Genomic DNA, 21,781 nt, shown 5'->3' with positions numbered 1-21,781 from the left:
AAAATCCACAAAACTCCACGTGATTACATGATGATGGGGTCTTTAATTACAGAACAAACATGAAACTTATATATCAGTCTTTCATGGTAAATTTGGCCATTTCTGGACACTATGGATGCTGTTGAAACTAAAGTTTTATCAGCTGTTTAAATATTTTATGGTGAACATTAAAGGGGTCATGAAATGCTCTTTTTTATAGTTTCATTATCTTCCCTGAGGTCCACTGATAATGTTAGTCAAGTTTTTTTTGTTTTATATCACCAAAACTGTCATCATTTTGTAATATATGATAATTTTCCACCAGTCTCTGAAAATCTTTCTGAAAATCTTTGCCTCTTTAAATTTCAGTGTAAACCCCCTTTGTTATGACTGTCTGAAAGCGTGCAGTCCATCAAATTCAGAATTTTTTTTAAACTCAATCGGAAAAGAATAAACAAGCACCAAAACATTAGAAATGTACATTTCGGAGGCCTGGGTAGGCTCAGCGAGTATTGACGCTGACTACCACCCCTGGAGTAGCTAGTTCGAATCCAGGGTGTGCTGAGTGACTCCAGCCAGGTCTCCTAAGCAACCAAAATGGCCCAGTTGCTAGGTAGGGTGGGGTCACATGGGGTAACCTCCTCGTGGTCACGATTAGGGGTTCTTGCTCTCAATGGGGTGCATGGTAATTTGTTTGTGGATCATGGATAGTAGCATAAACTTCCCATGCTGGGAGTCTCCTTGGTGTCATGAGCCAAGTGATAAGATGTGCTGATTGACTGTCTCAGAAGTTGAGGCAACTGAGACTTGTCCTCCGCCACCCAGATTGAGGTGAGTAACCACGCCACCACATGGACCTACTAAGTAGTGGGAATTGGACATTCAAAATTGGAAGAAAAGGGGATAAAATAACAAATGTACATTTCAAGATTTACACGTAATGGACATCCTACACATTGCATCGGAATATATTACACTATTCATCTCAAGCACAACTGTTAACACTCACACCCTGTCTACAACGGATGATATAATCAATGATGCTGTCCATGGAAGCATCCATTGGCAGAAAACAAACAGGTGTCCCGTTCCATTTTGCATCAGGTGTAGACAGCCTCAAGCTGTTGCGTCGCTTCAAGGGACATACGGAGCGTGTCATAAACAATAATTACATTTTAAATATTAATGAATGGAACTGATAACTTATGTTTTTGATTGAGTCCAATAGTGTTTTTAACTGTCCCCTATCCTTCAGTGACAATTTCTTGGAAAAAGACTTGTTTTATGACTGCTTTAATAGAACACACACACATCATTTATCATCCTGCACTGAGGTGCACATTGCCGGAAATCAAAACGGTCAAAGACATCCATCTAGTGAGTGTTTGCATACACCAACAATTAAAAAAAGCGCTGATAGGTGAATGAACAGTTTGTTGAGCAGTTTAAGGAACAAAACAAAATGAGTCACAGCAGCTGATGAAATGCATCTTATCTTCAGAGTTGAAACTTGACACTGCCTCTTTTAAAAACATACCAGAGAGATGACAACAGCCAAAGATATCTGTGTAGTACATGTTTGTATATAAAAATAATTCAAAATAGTCCAGATGTGGCCCTTTTCGTGTTCAGGAGTAGTTCAGGCCACAGTTTTTTGCATTTATTTTTTTATTCCAGAATGCAGCAGCACATCTGGTCTTTAATGAACCAAAGAGAGCACATGTTACACCACTCTTTGTCTCTCTCCACTGGCTGCCGGTTGATGCATGTATCAAGTTCAAGGCCCTGATGCTGGCATAACAAACGGTCACTGGGTCTGCTCCAGCATACCTGAAATCATTTATGCAGAGCTACGTTCCCACCAGAAGCCTGCGGTCGGCTAAGGAACGTCGCCTAGTCATACCAAAACAAAGAGGCACCAAAAGACTTACCCGGACTTTCAGTTTCCTCATACCACATTGGTGGAATGACCTTCCCAACTCAATCTGTTAAGCTGACTCACACTCCATCTTCAAAAAACGGCTAAAAACACAGCTATTTAGGAACAGCTGGCAGTGATAAGAGCAGGGAATTATGGGAAGTGTAGTCCGGGAACAGATGACAGGGGAGAAACACAGGGCAGACAACAGTGAATCGTGACACCTTTAATGTTTATGAAACCTCTTAATGATTTATAAAGGTAATTACGGCACACAGGCCTATGAATGTTTTGGACAATTACACTGTACTTATTTCACATGTTTAAAAAAACAAAAAACATCTGCATTATTAATTGAAATTGTTTTTATTACTATCTTTAGCTCTTATACGGACAAACTAATTTAATTACTACTCATTAACTGAAACCATGAAGGTGATTTTAAAAGACATGCAAAACCTGTGTAGTGTATAACAAAGAGAACTCATTAGTCATCAGATCTATGTTTACTCCTAATTAATGGAGATGTATATGCTGCTACATTAAGTATTCGTTAAACGAAACCATTCTGCAGTGTTGTTTTAGAAAACAACTAAAATGACAATGTTAAATGAAGCACATTTTTCTTACCTTCCTATAATTTAAAAACTAGTCACAGGTGCATAAAAGTGTGTCAGCGTGGAATGTGCTCAGTAATATGTTTAAATGAGTTCCTGTGTGGATTTCTTCTAAAACCAATTAATCTGCAGCACATCCAGTGACCATAATACAGCGTGCACTAAAATTACAAACAGATTTATCATCCACAATCACAGGCACTGGTACTGTCCCCTCCATAATGCTGGCATCACCTGTTATAGGACTGTCATGAGCACATCAGGTGCATGCCAGGTAGGATGATTAGCACAGCAGTAATACATCACTTACACAACATGCTCTTCTGCACAGTGTATCTATCAAGCCATGCCAGTTCTGGCCCCTCAAAGTAGCCCAGCAGTTACATTTTGGGACTTATCATGGTATCCCAAAACCAAATAATATTTCCCATGAACCACTTATTATTCTTCCTATATTTTTAATTTTTTTTTAACTGCTAACATTTTTTTTCTTAAGCCCTGTTCACACCACCAGCGACATCGCACAAGAAAGTGACACAATCCCATTCATTTTCAATGAGAGCACAGCGACTTTCAGTGACATGAGCTGCTGTGGCCGCTTGCGACAGATATCGCTGTGGACAAGACAAGTGGAGAAAATGTCAACTTTATGCAAACGATGAGCGACATTCATGAGTGACTACCAATGAGAGTGAAGACAGCAGAGCTCACATCATCTGTCCCCTGTCAGACTGGAGATAAGGTCAGGCAAGACAGAGGAGAAGTTTCAGCGTTGTGAAGGATTTTTACTATTCATGCATAGATAAAATAAAACGATGCATGGAAAAGCATGTCAGAAATGGTCTGCATTCCGAGTGAGTTTGATTCATTCATTCATGATAGATTGATCATCTTGTTAATGATTTTATGCACTGAAAACTGCTGCACGTATTATAAAACACTTTAATCTGCAGAATGTGCATTTTTAGAGACAAGAGGACTGATTTCTTGTCAATTTGTAAAATATCTTAATTTTACCTGTATTAGGTTTCGTCTGTGATAAAATTTTATTGGCACACGTGTAGTCTTCCAATAACTTTACAGTAGGAACACCCACTAAATATACAGACTTATATTTTGGAGAATATATTTTAAATATTTTTTTTCATGTCCCATTTTAGAGAAGTTTGTGCTGTGTGGTAAATATAGCTTCTTTGAATTTTGTGCAATTACTAATTTGTGCAATTAAGTCTGACACTTCCTCTGCTAGCTAATTAAACTGGTGAACAAAAAATACCCGCTTCAGCTTTAATCATTAAAACAAATCAAATGTGAATAGTGAAACAATTCATAGCCTGCATGCGACAAGTGCCAGGAAGTGTAATTGAGATTCGATCATGGTTGTGCCAAGGAGACTGCTGCTGTCTGGAGTTACATTTGTGTCTGTTTCTCACCCAAAACTGATTGTATCACTTCAGATGTCGTGGATTAAATCACTTAAGTTGTATGATTACTTTAATGCTGCCTTTATGTTCTTTTTAGGAGCTTGACATTTTTGGACCCCATTGGCTTGCATAGTATAGAAGTAAACACATCATTCATTTATGAAAATAACTTTGTTTGTGTCTCAGAGAAGAAAGTCACACACGTTTGAGATTGCATACGATAACATTAATGTGAGAATGATCATTTTTGGATGTACTTTTCCTTTAAGGAAAGATTCTCTATTTTTGTATGAGGTTATGTCTAATACATAGATACAGAAGATTGAAATGCATGGGGTTAGGGGAGGAGCATCACACACAAGTGCGTTTGCGCGCTCACACACACACACACACACACACACACACACACACACACACACACACACACACACACTACTATACTAGTATACTACACTTTCAGGATGTAATGAGAGTGTCAGAGTTTGCAGTATGTCATACATCATCTGAAATGGCTCATTAGACCAGAATTGTTTTTTCGGCATGCAAACACACACACATGCACACACCGATTTATTTTTACTCACCTGTCCGACTTTGGCACCCTCACACACAAAGGTTTCGTAAGGCATGGCGAGCTCTGGTGGAAACTCATTAATGTCCAGCACATGAACTGTGACGGCCACTCTACTGGTCAGCACTGGGTTATCTACACAAACAGAAGAAGATGAGTTTAGAAGACATACATTATATCAATGCATATAAGTATAGACACACGCATGATTCTTCAGTCAGGGGAATTTACAATGGCACTTACAATGTAAGTGAATGGGGCCAATTCGTAAAGTATCAAAAACATAGCCACAAGACATGGCCTAAACAGTATACACGTTAAAATGAATCACATTAATAGCTTTAAATCAGCACTTATCATTATTGTCATTTATACAATATCATTTTAAAATCATACGTCACTTTGATATTGCATCAATCCAATGAGCATAAGCAGAACCAAAAGAGATTATTTAGAGATTTATCAGAAAAGAGAGTAAACCACACAGATCTCAAATGTACTGTATGTTCGAGATGTAATGGACTACTGCCACCATGTGGTTCTACATTGTAAGCTTTTAAAGAGGCTGCAATATCATCTATAATATATCATTGTAAACCTACACATAATTAATTTATTTGACAAAGGGTGGGCTCATCCATCCATCCATCCATCCACCCACCCACCCACTACACAAGGTCAGTGTTGACCTCTCTGGCACAGTTGTTGATCTTCAAACACATCTAGCTAATATTGTTTGAATTCTGCTTGTGTGAGCAATGTGTGAGTGAACATCAGTACGGAATCCATTTTTATGGATCTGATCGGGATATGGGCTCAGCGTGTCTGAACTGAAGGTGAGAGGGGCTTAGAACTCATCCCTCCCTGGGGTCCCATATAAAACCGAGACCTGCAAGCGACCTTGATGAAGATGTGTTTGTGTCGGTGTGCTTCAGCTTCAGGGGCTCCAGGGCGTCTGGTGTCCAGTAAAAACATAACTGTTGCTACAATTTATCTCATATCTGACACATTATCATTTTCCAGCACCGGTGCTTTGGCCCAAAATGTCCTGCAGCAAATATTTTGAGTGTGTGTGTGTGTGTAGCCAATACTTGAGCTTTATAATATACAGTTTACAGGGTTTATGGCTTGATAAATCAAGTACAAATTTGTTAACATTAGTTAACAGGAACTAATAATGAACTACATTTAAATAACTTTTTTAATATTGGTTAATGTTAATTTCTAAATATACAGTTAACATTAGTTTATGCATTATGAACTATCATGAACTAATAATGAACATTTTTTGTAAATTAACATCAAGCAAGATTAATACTGTTAAAAAACATTGTTCATTGTAAGTTCATGATACCTAACGCATTAATTCATGTTGACAAATACAATGGACAATAGCATGAAGCCTCCACACATGCTACGTTGCCACGGTAACACGTTCAACAAGCCACGTGATAAGATGCGTGGATTGACGGCCTCAGACGTGGATGCAACTGAGATTCGTCCTCCGCCACCCGGATTGAGGGGAGTCACTACGCCACCACGAGGACTTAGAGCTCATTGGGAACTGGGCATTCCAAATTGGGTAGAAAAGGGGAGAAAAAAATGTATGTCATTAATATAAATTATTATAAAAACTTGCAGAATAGGCTAATAATGAGCTTTAGAATACATATATGTATTGTATATAGGTGATACTCTTAAAACTGGATCTTAATCGTGGGTTAATATACAGAAAATATATGAAGATAGAGTGTTATTAAATAAAAATATTATAAACGGTTGCAGAATAGGTTGATGACTAGTTTTAAAAAAAATTACAATACATTATATAGCTAATATCCTTAAATGAAGCTTTCATATGACTGAGCTGTTGAATTAGCCACGCCCCCTCATTTCAAAACTCCACCCTCCAAAGATAATTTGGAGACCAAAACCAAGCAAAAGACTAGCACTGTTTGTTCCTGTGGCTGTCAAATTTAACACTGGCAAAAAAACGCCCCCAACTGACAAACATTATGAATCATTGTCTCAATGATCCACTTCAAATACAACACTATGAGAACAAGCAAAATGATTGACAGGTGAAAAGTGTCAAACTCCGCGGTTCGCAGACACATTTGTGTTTGCTGTTTACTAAGTCAAAAGCTGTCAAAGAGACCGGTGAGATATTTCAGGACACTTATTTCATTCATTTCTTATAGGGAGTAGGAACATTTTTTGCATACTTTTTCATGAAAAAAAATCACTTACAGCACCTTTATAACCTGAGATTAATCACAATCAAAACCAGTAGAGGTTTTAAAAACCACGCAATTGTGTGGGGCCCCGGATGTTGGGGGGGCCTCCATCCCAATTGTAAAGTTTAGCAAAAAACAAAAAATATATAGGCCGTCAGTTTCGCCCATGCGCTCTCACTTACAGATACGTGTGAAATTATGAGTTAGGGGCCGTTCAAACCGGACTTGTTTTTGTGTGATTTTTCTCTGTTTTCCTATGTAAATATGCTGGATGAAAGTTCTTGACTGCTGCACAACGTCTTATGGTTTCTTCAGTGTCTCACGCAGGACACCGAAGAAACTATTTTCAGCGCTTGATAAACGGCAATGTTATTTTTTCCTTCTGCTCTAGCATGCTGAGGGGTCACCATGTCTTGAATGTTAACTGCTACAATACTGTTATTAATGTTGCCTATGATGCTTACAAACAATTCAGCCTTTTGCAGCATGGTGAACAATACACTGCAGCATCAGAATATAAGCTCCAGGTGAAAGTAAAGTAAATAAGGCAGGGATATATTACTACTGTATACAAAAAAATCCTCAAATTAATAATAATAATAATAATACCTACTGTATCATATTATAATAAAACTATGGTTTCATATTTGGAGTTTGACATAGGACCTTACCACTAGATGGAGCAGTGATATAAGGGGAGAAATCACCCATTCCGCTGTACACAAACTGCACCACAGACAAACTGCCTTTGTGAAATCATACACTTTTTATGTATTTATTACTTATTTCTATATATATACTCTTATTTATATCAAAAAGATTCTGCTTTTAATATCTGACATACAGTTTGGTGTGCATTTCAGGACATGCCTTTCATTTCCATTACTTTTTGATTATAGACCTTCTTTACATCTGGTATTAACACATTTGATCGAATTTTGTCGGGTAGGGTCTCTGATTTCATGACTACATACGTCACACACTACAGTACGTCATTGTGCTATTGCATGTTGATGAGCTGCAAAACAAAAAGTTGCTACACTGTTTCTGCTAAATACAGTCTAAGCTTTTAATTCCACCACAAATGTGATGTTGCTAATTAAATACTTATTGTTATTCTAGCCGATCACATGATCTACATATTTTTAATTAGCATGCATGGGATACGATGGATATTAAGGGTAAATTATGTAATTTCTGTGCCATTAGCATCACCAACCAAAACAAATTACTTTTTCCAACAGGATTCCTGAACATTCAGCCATTGGCTGGGCAAACAAATAGTCCAGCCCCAAACTTGAGCCAATGCTGCCATGTCAGGCTGGTTGGGATGCTCAAACAAACAGAGTGATGTTTTAATAGTGCCAGTGGAATCAATGTACAAATGGCTTATTTATTTTGCCTCTGCATGTTAAGTTTGACTAAGAGAAAGTATTGAAAAATGTACACACTCCCCTGTAATACCTGGCATAACCAGCACATTCGAGCCAAACATTTCTAAACATAATTGTTCTACTGAGTAAAAAAGGTTTTACAGCTAGCTGACTCTAATTAGCATCACATAAGGGGTTATGTAAATCAAGTTGATCCACGTAGTTGCTCCCCTAGTGGAAACTAAAAGCAGACGTTTCATCCTGTACAACAAGCTTAGAATTTTTTTGAAACCGTGCTGACTCATGCTTGCCTCAGCAATTTCATTTTTAGCACATCTGAGATTCAGGAACATCTGGAATTCCACCTGGTGTGACATTAACACTCCTAAAAAGCTCAAGAGAAACCAAATAAACAGCGAGTCTGGAATATGTGCTAGACTAGCTTATGATAGTGTTGAACATATGTTCAGCAACTCACAATCGCAGGTTCTGATATAAAACCCGTTAGGTGGGTTTTATAAGACTATATTAAGCTATGAGCAATTATAAGTTGTAGAACTGCAAATGTGGCTTGTTAAATATTGTCTGTAGGCTACTCATATAATTAACAGCACCAAACATTCAAAGTGGGCGAAAACGTTTAAACAAACTAATGTTCACTTATATTTCTTCTTGCTGTACTAGGCATGAGTCACGCAGTGAGTTAATGCTTGGCTGGTTAGCATGGGTGGTTAGCATCTGCTGGTATATGGTGTAACTACATCATTCTGTGGACAAAAGGTTTCTTCGTTGGCATTTAAAGAAGCTGGCAACATAGAAATTGTTAATATTTGTGCCAGCCTAGCAATGGATTTGAGATGAATGGGAATGCAAATGGTTTCCTCTCTCCAGGTATTCTAGATCTTTCTGGAAGTATGAATGTAAAACTACATGCTCTGTGCTTTCTCCAAATCTCTCAAGGATTCCATCAGGGCCACACAAGCAGAATGTTAGCACTGTCTGAGAGACACTGATAGTGAAAAATGCATATTAATACATATGGAGCTTCTAACACTATGGACAATTCTCATTGCAGTAGAGAAACGAGGTTTAACAGCCCTGACTTGTGTAGTCTCTCTCAAATTAGCATTAAAACTCGCAATAAGCATATCACCAGTGCAACCTTGAGAGACAGAGTTATAACTGTTACCATGGCAATTAAGGCTCAACTTTTAATGACCTCTCATCCCCATTCCATCTTAATGAATGTGAGTCGCCGCATTCGTAATTTAGATTGAGTACCGCATAGCCTTCAAGCTAATGGCTCCAAGATTTTACGTGTTGATGACGATGAATTTCATTATATATGTGGTGATTTAATCCAAATTTTGACGCAAACATAATTACAGCAATGACATGTTTGAAATTGGTGGGTTGATCTTTTTCCAAAATATGTCCTTTAAAGTTGACCCATAATGCAGTTCTTCCCATTTTAATTTTGTAATCTGACTTATTATGGAATGAAACAAGACATTTAACAAACAACCAAACAAACAAACAAACAAAAAACAAAAAAATACTTAAAACATTGGGAATTGATTATAGTGTAAAAATTATATTTTTTCTTCACTGATGGTTGGGTTATGGGGTAGAGTTAATAAAATATGCATTCCTGTTGACTGTATTCAATAATTTACAACAAAAAATACAAATCACATTTGGTGCCAACCTGTTGACATTTCACCCAGAAACTGGATCACAAACCAATGTGTTAAACTTCCATTTTTGGCCACTGGGGGCAGTGAAGCAAATTTGGATAAGCATAGACTGATGACAGTGGAATCAGCTTTAAAATCATCAAAAAGTGTGATTTTCTTTGGTTTTATCATTAAAAAAAAAATCTATAAAGTTCATAAAGACTAGTTTGTGAAGATTAATACGAGACAGACTCTTCTATAAATTATCAAACTGCTAGCAATGAACAATTAGTTCCCCAGTAGTTTAACAAAGCAGGAATGCATACATTAAATTTAGGAGGTCAAGGAGAAAGGAAAGTCAGTGTGGTGGTGATACATATTCCAGGAGAGTCATCATATTTTATGAATGCTCATAAAATGCTTAGAGACTTAATGGATTTCATTGCTGACTACCCAACGATGGGCCACTGTAAATCTGTTAGAGGGAATTCCAGCACATTAAGATGATTGGACTTTTATGAATCACTTCAGAGGTTCATAGCAATACTTACTAACTTTAGTAGCCACGACAGAAATGTTGTGCTGGGCTATACTCTCCCTGTCCAGAAGCTCATTGGTTGAGATGGTTCCTCTGACAGGGTCAATATCGAAGAAACTGTCCAGATCGCTCTTCCAGTCGATGGAATACCTGAAAAACAGTGCAAAAATATATTTAGTTTACATAGACTTTTCACAGCAACACTTATACTAGGCGACTTTTGGTGTGGGTTAGACCAGTTGAGGTACTGACATGCACCATCTCCCATCATGCATGAGCATCTTCAGGGAATGGGTTCTGATCACATGGAAACCAGGAAGTAATTGGGTCCACATAATCAATAATGAGCACAATTCAGAGGTTGTAATTTCCCTCCTTTCACTCCTGTTGACTGCATTACATGATTTACTACTAAAAACAACTTGCTTTTTGTGCTACTCTTTGGACATCACACCAACAAACTGAAGCTAACATGCGGAAAGTCCACAAACGCTCAACAACACTTTCAGTTTCAGCCACTTGAGGCAGTGGTTCAAATTTAGTTAAGTACAGACCGATTTAGGCAAAAGAACAACTGACCTACAGTACTGTTGCTGATTTCACAGCAAGATCAGTCTTTCTCAGATTGCAGATCTGTTGCAGATCTGTTTGATAGGGTTATGGACTGTAAAGAAAAGCAATGCTAAATTAAAAAAAAAAAAATAATAATAATATATATATATATATGTGGAGCGCAGGGGGGGCGAGGCCGGGTCGGAATATAGGCGGCCGGTAACGATTGTTCGAGAGAGAGAGAATTACGGGCATGTCCGTCATGTGTGTTTATGTTTGTGCTTTGAGTTTAATTAAATATGATTTATGTTGACAAGCCGGTTCTCGCCTCCTCCTTGCCCATCCTTTAACTGTGTTACATTGGTGCTGAAACCCGGGAAGGAGGAGGGATGCCCGTCGCAGAGTCCTCGACACTGCCTTCCACCCTGGGGAGCGCCGCTGCCATCTGCCGGGTGACGGAGTAGCCCGACCGCCCGGATGCGGGGAACGGCCGTCGTCCGCGGGGCAAGTGGGGATGGGATACCCCGACTGCCTGGAGCGAGGGAGCCGCTGCCGGGGGCGGAGGAGTGCCCTGCCGTCCCCAGAGACGCGGAGGGGTCGAGGGAGACCACCGTCCGCGAGGGGAGGAGGGAAGAAACTCTCCGACCGGCCGGAGCGGTAGGGCCGCTGCCAGGGGCGGAGGAGTGTCCCCATTTGCTGCCAGAAAAGCGGAGGCGCGTTCTGCCCGCTGGGGGTCGAAGGTTTCACTCCGGTTCGCCCGGGGTTGGAGCGGCTGTCGTCCGCCTGAGTGTGGAGGAGTGTTCGAGGACCACGCGACGGTACATCAGAGAACCGGTGAGTGAGCTTTTTCTCTCTCTCTCCTCTCTCTCCCATTCGCACCGTGTTGGCCTTTTCCCTCGCCTGTTTTGTTGTTTTTCCCCTCCTGTCTCCTCCCAGGGCGAGGAAGGCGGGGATGACCACGCGGGACGTGAGATACACCCCGCCCCAGGGATAGGGGGGGTGTATGTCATGCCGGTGGCACCCCGGCCTGAGATAACGCCGGGAGGAATGTGGAGCGCAGGGGGGCGGGGCCGGGTCGGAATATCGCGCCCCCGGTCCCCAATCGGCCTGATGAGGCACGCGAGGGATAAAGGCGGCCGGTAACGATTGTTCGAGAGAGAGAGAATTACGGGCATGTCCGTCATGTGTGTTTATGTTTGTGCTTTGAGTTTAATTAAATATGATTTATGTTGACAAGCCGGTTCTCGCCTCCTCCTTGCCCATCCTTTAACTGTGTTACAATATATATATATATATATATATATAACCGTCAGATATGGTATACTTCACTGAACACTGCCTGAAACTTAAGATGGATTCCACTGAAAATGTATCTGCCACAAGCTTATAGTAGAACTGCAGTGCAGCTTACTGACATCTGCCTGCATCACCTTGGTCAAAGGATGGACTACACTATTAAAATGGAATACATGGATAATAAATGAACTGAAGCCTTCATCAGCTATATAACAAGGACAATACATCTGTTTGCACTTCCGCAGTTAAATGAGAATACACATTCTTTAGTCATCATTTTACAGATAATACAAAAGCTTTTTGTTTAAATACTGGTACCTAACATTTACTTAGTTTAATAATCTAAAATCTTGACTTGTACTACACATAAATAATTAATATTGGCATTATATTCATGTTGTTTAGCCAGAGGTGAACTGGCCCCCACATTGAGGATATTCCAAGGATCCCCAAGGATATTTTTCTTCAATACCCAACATCTTATGGAGTTTTGTGTTTTTGCCACAGTCACCTTAAGCTTGTTCACTGGGGGTCTAAATATAAATTTTATAATTTTATTATTTATTTTAAGGCACAATTTACAACAATTTTTTAATTTAATTTTTTATTAAACTGCCCTATTATGACTCAAATACATTGCTATATTACAGCTTTTTCTGTTAAAGTATAATTTTCTGTAAAGCTGCTTTGAAATTATGTGTGAAGTGAAAAGCGCTATACAAATAAAAATCGACCTGACGTCAAGGGCTGTGCATCCAATCAAATTCTACAGTGTTTTGACACAAGCTCCTCTTTCACTTTGTTGAAGCAAGCCAAATTAGGCAGATGATGACATGAACAGGTTCCATGACATGCCCTCATACTCAAAACAAAAAAAAAAAAAAAAATATGCAAGGTAAAAGCAAATACAACTCACATTACATAAAAATGGCTTCACTTTGCAAAGAGGATAAACATTTTTGTGCCATCCACAATGTGTTTTGAGCATTGTGAGTTCTTGTCTGCTGAGAGCATGGTACAATAAGCAATTTTGGTCAGCAAAACCAGTTGAGAGTTCGTTTAACCAGAGTAAAGCGCAAGGATACCATAAATAATAATAATAATAATAATAATAATAATAATAATACAACTCACAAATGAGATCTCTTTATTTACTCAGTTGTGCCTCCAAGACAGCAATTAGATAAAATGGAGACGTTTGCTTAATGCCGAGTTTACACTACATGATTTTAAGCCTGATTTTCGCTCGCTGACAGTTTTGTGGTGATCGCTGTCAAAAGCCCGAAATCGTAGGCAAATCAGAGCTCGCTCCTGTGAGCAATGATTGCAATGTATGAATTATCAAAGACATGATCTGAGAGAATTGCCAACGCGTCGCTGATGTCAGCGAGATATTTAGAATGTTAAATATCTGGACCAGTCGACGATTCCAAATCACGCAATGTGAAATGTGTATTGACTGAATACAAATGCAGCGTTGACCTACAGCCAATGAGAGAGCAAGAAACGGGGCACGGGAAGTTTCAGTTTGAGTCCTGATGTACCTGCAACAGAACATCAACTAACATGGCTATGGTATCAAGAAAGTCACATTGGACCGAAGCAATGGAGGAAAAATTTGTGGAACATTGGCAGGAGCACCAGATTTGATGTTTCCTCTGAACTGTACCACAACCAGGTGGAGAAAGAGAAGAGTTGGAGAGAAATTGCCAATTCTCTTGGACAGACGGGTAAACAAATAGATAGATTTTTCAGTATGAGGTACTTTTTCACATTGTAACCAATAAAATATGACGCCTTTAGGCGATTAAAAACATACACATCATATTCTGAAATGCATAAAATATGATTAATTTTCCTATCTCGTATCACTTCTCGCATGTACTCTGTTGGGAAACATAATATGGAGTCCAGGCAGAGCTGTCGGGGATTTGTCAACAGTGAAATGTCTTGTAATGTGTTCACCCATGTCGCCGATTCCTCGTGTAATTTGAAAACGCTAAGACTTGACAAGACAGACAGTTGTGTAATATGTGTGTACGAGGCATAAGTCTCCCGCTTTTCATAAGTTTTTCCACATATAAAGACACAGGTAATGTCATGTGTCTCCAACTAGAGTTTCAGAAGAGATCTCAACAATGCCTCAAAATTTGCTCAATATTGCTAGACTTTTTCCAATATGAACTCAACATGAAGATCAATTTTTTCATCTAGTTCTTTCGAGAGACCAAATAATCTGGGCTATGTTCGCATTAACTTTAGTCTTTAGATTTGTGTCTATTTTGAATTATCCTAAGGAATTTTTGGAGAAACATCTGAGAGTTCTGAAGTTGATACAAAAAATCACTTCAGTCAAACAATGCTGAGAACTCCAGTTAGTCTCCTAAGCTATGAACCTTTGAGCAAGACATTTTACTCTGGACTCCTTAAACCTTTACAGCCTGATTTCATAAAATTTATTTCCATTTATATTTATGCATTTGGCAGATGCTTTTATCCTAAGCAACTTAAAGTGCACTAATTACAGAGACAATTCCCCCGGAGCAACCTGGTGTTAAGTGCCTTGCTCAAGGACACAATGGTGGTGGCTGTGGGAATCAAACCAGTGACCTTCTGATTAACAGTTATGTACTTTAGCCCCCTACGCCACCACCACTCCTAGTTTCCCAGTGAAATGTCCAGTGGGTGGCCCCAAAATCGAGATAAATGATGTTGTAATCAGACAAGGTTTTTAAGGTGAATGTTTTAATGAGTAAAAACTCTCCAACCTAAAACTTTAACCTAAACCTAACCAAATGTTATCTAAAATCATATGAGAGGTGAACAAAACAGAAATCCTTACCCTAAATCAACACCTACTGTAAACCTAGCCGATAGTGTTTTAAAAGGAAATTAGACATGAAAATCACATTTACTGAAGCGACCCCGTCATATTGTGTTACTTCTATGGCACTTTCACTTCACTTTCACTTTGAGAGTCCTTGGCTGGGTTTGAGTTTCTGTCTCCAAGTCCAAAGTCCTACACTCTATCAGCTGAGCAACCGCGGAAGTCAATTACAATGGAATACGTGTGTAAATGTAGGTGGATCTGTAATACAAGCCTTAAAATTTATCACTTTTCAAATGATGAGTTAGAGTGAAAGTTTTTCGATATCATAACATAGCAGTGAATGAGTAATAGAGTGAAAAATAAGTGTTTATAAAGTCTTAAACAGCTATAGTACCTGTGATTTGTTTGAAAGTGAATAATATGGAGGACAAAACATGCAAAAATAATAAATAAATACATAAATAAATAAATGTAATAATAAGAAAACAAATAAAGGAATAAATGTCTTGATAAAACAAATATAATTCGTTTTTAATTAAAGTTATTCCTGAATTTATTTTTATCTGAACTGTTTTCCTTTATTTATTATTTTCTCTTTTTATTTATTATTTTCTATTTTTATTTTTATTCTTTAAAACTTTTTTTATTCTTTCATTTGTTTTGTTTTTATTATTATTTATTTATGCATTCATTTATTTTTATATTTATTTATTCCCACATGTATTTATTTCTATATTTACATATTCCCACATTTATTTATTTTTGTATTTATTCTTATATTTCTGTCTCTTGTATGATAATTATGTGGGCGGGTCCTGCTTACCATTGGTTTATTGTAGATTGAAGCGTGTGCTCGATTACTCTTGACTTGTTTTGATGTGACGTTATGTCATAGCCATATCGTGTAAACTATAGTTATTTGTGGGGCTAAAAACATAAGCGCTTAAGTCAATCCAAGATGTATTGGTAATACTACAATCACAAAATAAATGGGGAACTGCTTCTTCAACAAAACCACAAAATGAGCAAGTTTCATAAATGATATGATTTAACCTTATTCTTTTCTTTTTTTTTTTCTGTGTATATAACTTCATATTTTGATGTCCAAATCCATACTATTCTGTTGTTATGATTGTTCATTGTAAAAGATACAACCATGCTTAATTTCCCTGATCGTTTATATATGTATGTATATATAAGTTCTGCAATAAAAAATAAAATAAAAAAACTATAGCTGACGCTTCACATATATCTAGAGAGTTGCGCAACTTGCAAATGAAGTCGATAACCACGCATCAAATGACTATGTTTCATTTAGAGTAGAGGTGCTTATTGATGGTTTAGGAGAGCTGTAGGCCGGTATGAATGTTGAAGCACATCCTGGATGGTTAAACTCTGCAAAACGTGCCCTGCATATTCAAAATCTGTGCGAGTCAGAGGGTGCTAAGGTGGGACGTCCATCTGCTTCCAATAAGTACTATTGAGCTCTTAACCAATGATGCACTGGAGCTACGTAAGGACCGCCTCCCTCATTTCCATGTTGCACACAGAAAAGTAAAAATAAATACATGTATAAATAAATAAATATATATGGGAATATATAAATATGAAAATAAATATATGTGGGAATAAATAAATAATAAAACATAAATTAACACATAAATAAAAAAAATATGCATAATAAATGAATAAAGAATTAAAAGTTAAAAAGAATAAAAATAAATTTAAAAATATAGAAAATAATAAAGGAATAAAGTCATACAATAATAAATTCAGGAATAAATTTAATTAAAAACTAATTATATTTACTAAAGACATTTATTCCTTTATTTATTTTTTTATTATTACATTTATTTATTTATTTATTTATTTATTATTTATGCAGGTTTGGGCCTCCATAGAATAAACCCCCAGTTGTTGCACGTAAAAATCAGTTTGCAAAAATGTAGATATAGTAACGTTTATCCTATGAGACTAGGTTGAACGTATAATCACAATTTTCATTCTTGGTTCTCTTCTTCACACTTTTGCGCAGCGCTCATTATGTCTGATTCAGCCATGCTGCAAGTTGGCATTAAAATATTATGTACTTTAATTGCTATCTGCGGGTCCAGTTTTGAACATCTGTGATGCTCAGTTACAGTAATGGCCGAGCAACCTTGTTAAGCAACCCCCATTACCACTCTCAGTGGATAGTTTACATGTGTCTTGTGGAGTCGTAGCACCACAGTTGGCATGCATATGAATTATAGAAGGTCTTTACAAGCATCTTTACAGTTTATAATGCATGTCTCTTTATGTTTTAGGCTCATTCTCTCAAACCTTTTTAACACCTGTTCTGAAATCTGGGCACATTAATGCAGACTGATATTTTCAAGACTACTTATTTATTTGTTTGTTGCTTGACCTAGAATTGAGGCAAGAGAAATTAAGTGGGAGCTATGGGTGAGGTGGGTTGCCACGATGCATATATTTTCTACATTTCAGCTGCTGGCTTGATAAATTTACTCAAAAGGTGGTAAACACAAAAACATCTGAGGATTTTCATTCCCATTTGCATTGGACTCTCAACAAAAGCCTTTGATGTTCTGATTCTAAACTGTTAGGTGGCTTGAATTTCCATAAAAATAATGATAAAACCATGCAGAGTCGGCAGTTATGGGAATGTAATGCATATAAAACCGACAGATCTGAAATTCCTCAATTTGTGTTAAAATTAATACAGCATAGGCACAATTCAAAAGGGATGTTGTAAAAAGAAAAGATTGGACTCATAAGCCCTCGGGTGATGATGTGCATCATGTATGTAAGATAAAAAGACTGATATCTTCTGACATTGGTCATCTCATCATAAACTACTAGCTTCTTCTGCTTTTGAAAGCCACATTTTTAACTGATCAAAAAAGATTAGGAGGCAAAGGATGGCACCCTTTTAATATTTTAAAAAAGTCTTCATATTCTATTTTATGTTCTATCAAACCATTTTTGCTGCAGAATTTTTTTTAGTTTTTTTTAAACAGCAAATGTGGTATATGCAAGAAAACAGCCTTTACTTCAAAGATATTTTCAATATGCTGCTTCATTAATCTTTACCAGACTACAAGATTTCAAAACAAACAGCCTGATAAACAAATTATTCATTGTAGAAAGTAGTTAGAGACCTGCTTGACAGACCCTTATCTGTGCTGAGAGATGAGGCAAAACATCAAAATTGTCAAATTTTAACAAGTAATATAATTCTCTGTTCTCTTCCGCTAGGAGGATATCATCGAGTTAGGTAATGACTGCTAATAACTGGAATTTTCTGTAATATTAAAAAGCAGAATTGTTAGAGAATGAACTGGGTATCATAGATAGGTTTAAACACTAGATTTTTACAAAATGATTCCTGTTGAAACGAACACTAGAGGTGCTAAAACAATGATTTTTCTTGAATTAAAAACAAATGCCTAGTTCATAAACAGTTTTCCTCACACAATGCTATCTAATTACATAAAAAAAATGTACTATAGCGCATGATTATAAAGGTGATGCATTTCAAAATTTGCATTGCATAACTAACTACATTTACAAGCTTATTCAAATGTGATAAGGTTAAGCCGTATCTCAAGTGAACTGTAAATGGTCTGCACTTATTTTAATCTTAGAGGTTACCAAAGCACTTTACACTGTGTCCCAATCACCCATTCTCACACACACACACACACACACACACACACACACACACACACACACACACACACACACACACACACACACACACACCAAGGTAAGGCAGTAGCCTGCCATTGGGAGCAACTTGGAGTTTAGTGTCTTGTCCAAGGACACTTCAGCATGTGGAGTCGGGAATCAAACCACCAACCCTGCGATAAGCAGCTGACCCTCTCTAACAACTGAGCCACAGCCTCCACAACTGTACTTACAATGCGAAAGTATGAGTCCAGAAAAGCACACTCAGCAACATGTGAGCAGAAAGTGTAATAGAAAGACCACAAAATGACATGGTTCCTTCATCAAATGTGTTTTTCACCTGACATTTATTTTTATGACACTCTCTTTTTAATAGAGCCTTAACAAGAAAAACCTCATTTCATGTCACATTTGCTTTTTATGACTTCGACCTATAGGTTAGGTTAAGGTTTGGGGCAAGGGGGAGGATTTGTTCAATAAAAAATGGTTAATATATTAAATAACCATTTTCCCCAATTTCCCCAATTCCCGATGCGCTCTAAGTCCTCGTGGTGGCTTAGTGCCTCAATCTGGGTGGCGGAGGACGAATCTCAGTTGCCTCCGTGCCTGAGACGGCAATTCATGCATCTTATCACGTGACTTGTTGAGTGCGTTACCGCGGAGACGTACTGTGCATGGAGGCCCACGCTACTCTCCGTGGCATCTACGCACAACTCACCACACGCTCCACCGAGAGTGAGAACCACACATTATAGTGACCACGAGGAGGTTACACCATGTGATTCTACCCTCCCTAGCAACTGGGACAATTTGGTTGCTTAGGAGACCTGTCTGGAGTCACTCAGCACACCCTGGATTCGAACTCGTGACTCCAGAGTTGGTAGTCAGCATAGATACTATCTGAGCTATGTTGATTATTGTGACCCTAACAAAGCTTCAAGGAAAAGACACATAGTGCATCTAAGTTAGTCATCTTTTGCTGGAATGAGTGTAGCCGAACCTTTTTCACCCGAGATATGAATTGAGAACAAAGGCTTACTCCTGGTTGGACATTACAGGGTGAGCAAGTAGAGAGTGAGCAAGTTAGCCGTGGACTACCGTGGATAGCGGTCGTAACATTCTAGCTTGTAATTATAAAATTATATAAGACTCTTGAGATTTGGGTACACAGTTTTAGGTAAAAGCCGGCCCACAGCTGAATAGTAAACCCTTACCAAAACAATGACATTACATAGAAAGTTAGATGAGCACTACCATGGATTGCAGATGTAAAAATAAATCCATCTCCACACTTGATCACTATTCATGATAGTAAGAACAACAAACAATCTGCTTAATTCGACACAATTGTAGGTAAAAGTGGGCCTACAGCTGTGCACTGGGTGTATACTGTAGCTACGACACAAAACTCTGCTTTTGAACTCTCGGTAGCAGATAAATCCACAAATAATAAATCATACTTACAGGTTGTGATCCTGAAGCACCAGATTTTCACAACAAAGTGGGAACTGCACCATCTTTCAAGGGTAACTGACTTGAAAATCCAGCATTGTTTGTGGTTGTACTGCTGAGGAATAGTGGTAAAAATAAATTTTAACCACTGATACTTAAATTGGTCAGCCTTTGGATAACTACATTTGTTTGAGGGCTCCAAAGTAGCCCTTAAGTGAACATTATGCAAACGTGTTACATAGTGACATAGATATTTTATGGAAGAAATGGATGGACTAAAATCCAGATGTTTCTTGCAGTGTTGTCTGTGGGAGAGAACAACTTCCTTTTGCGTGGATTTGTGCTTTGCTAATTTCCAGACCTTTTACATGCACAAAGATCTATGTTACACACTAAAGGTAAAATCCCCAAAAGAACAATATTTAATAGATATAAACACTTTGTGCTATATATATATATATATATATATATACAGTATATATGACAGAACTAATGTGGAGTACATTTTTTTTTTCTTTTGCATCATTTGAGGAGGCACAATAAGTTGCTTGTATTACACTGGCCACCTGTTCAGGGTGTTTCCCTGCATTCGGCCTGAGACAGCTGGGATAGGCTCCAGCACTACCCGTGATCCTACATAGGACAAGCAGCTATAGAATATGGATGGATGGACAAGTGTTATCGTAGTGCAACACACTTTGTTGAATAAAAGTTACTGCTCTGTGTTGGCTTTTGTGAACCTACACCACAGATATTGCACCTGTTTTAATTACAAGCTCCTCTTTTTTTCTTGACCTGTTTGGGAGTCGTCCCATTCTGTTAAGATTTTTTTCAGGGTTTTTCCTGGGTTGAGTAGCACGGCTGATCCCCCTCTGTGCTCTCCTGTAAATATCGGAAAGCCTACAGGACACACAAGCACTTGTGTGCTCCAGAGATGAAACAAAGATGAGCACATGAAACAAAGATGAGTGCGTCAGATGAGAAGCATATTAAGAGTTTATGAAGCGGTGTATGCAAGATGAACGTCATTATATTTGCTTGGGCGGCAACCGACATTTTTTTCATGTCTTAAAAACCCTTTCCATGTTTCATAAGTCTCATGCAAAGCCCTGCCCCCTGATAGATAAGCCCATGCTGCACACATGTATAATTATATATTGTGATATACAGGATTAAGCAAAATCTCACTCTCTCTCTCTCTCTCTCTCTCTATATATATATATATTGTCATATTGCCCAACCATAGATAAGGCTGAACAAGGCACTCAATTAAGGGTTGTGTATATACTCTGTATATACAATGCCATTTTTTCAGAGGAGGCAATTAACTCAGTGACTCCTAAAAAAATGTGGATGAGAAAATATAAAAAAATACATAAGTAAAATATTAGAAAATCGAATGTGTATAGCAGTCCTATTTCTAAAATTACAGTATCCAATAGTGACAACTGCGGATAAGTTTCAGTGGGAGCCAGCTTCTCTCTAGCCTCCCTTTAGCTCATTGCGATCTTACTGAGCTCCTAAAGCATAGCCTGAATGTGATTGAGGTAACTAAGAATTATAGGTGAAAAGTCACTTGAGGAGGCAATGTCTCCACTTCGATTTGACTAGTCATTCAATTGTCAATG

General features: G+C 38.0%; 1 protein-coding gene across 2 annotated transcripts in view; it reads right to left on the bottom strand.

The window, feature by feature from the left end:
* Positions 1-21,781, bottom strand: part of LOC127626436 (cadherin-12) — a 221,021-nt gene that overhangs the window by 13,264 nt on the left and 185,976 nt on the right. For both annotated transcript variants that reach the window (XM_052102204.1, XM_052102205.1), the window contains 2 exons: positions 10,347-10,483; positions 4,523-4,644 (listed from right to left, as the gene is read on the bottom strand). In XM_052102204.1, the coding sequence (XP_051958164.1) occupies positions 4,523-4,644; positions 10,347-10,483 (259 nt within the window). The remainder of the gene's footprint in view (positions 1-4,522; positions 4,645-10,346; positions 10,484-21,781) is intronic.

Source organism: Xyrauchen texanus, chromosome 33 (assembly GCF_025860055.1).
Source record: "Xyrauchen texanus isolate HMW12.3.18 chromosome 33, RBS_HiC_50CHRs, whole genome shotgun sequence".
In the NCBI taxonomy this organism is placed as follows: Eukaryota; Metazoa; Chordata; class Actinopteri; order Cypriniformes; family Catostomidae; genus Xyrauchen; species Xyrauchen texanus.
The sequence above is the reverse complement of the archived record's forward strand: the minus strand, read 5'-3'. Positions and strand labels throughout refer to the sequence as shown.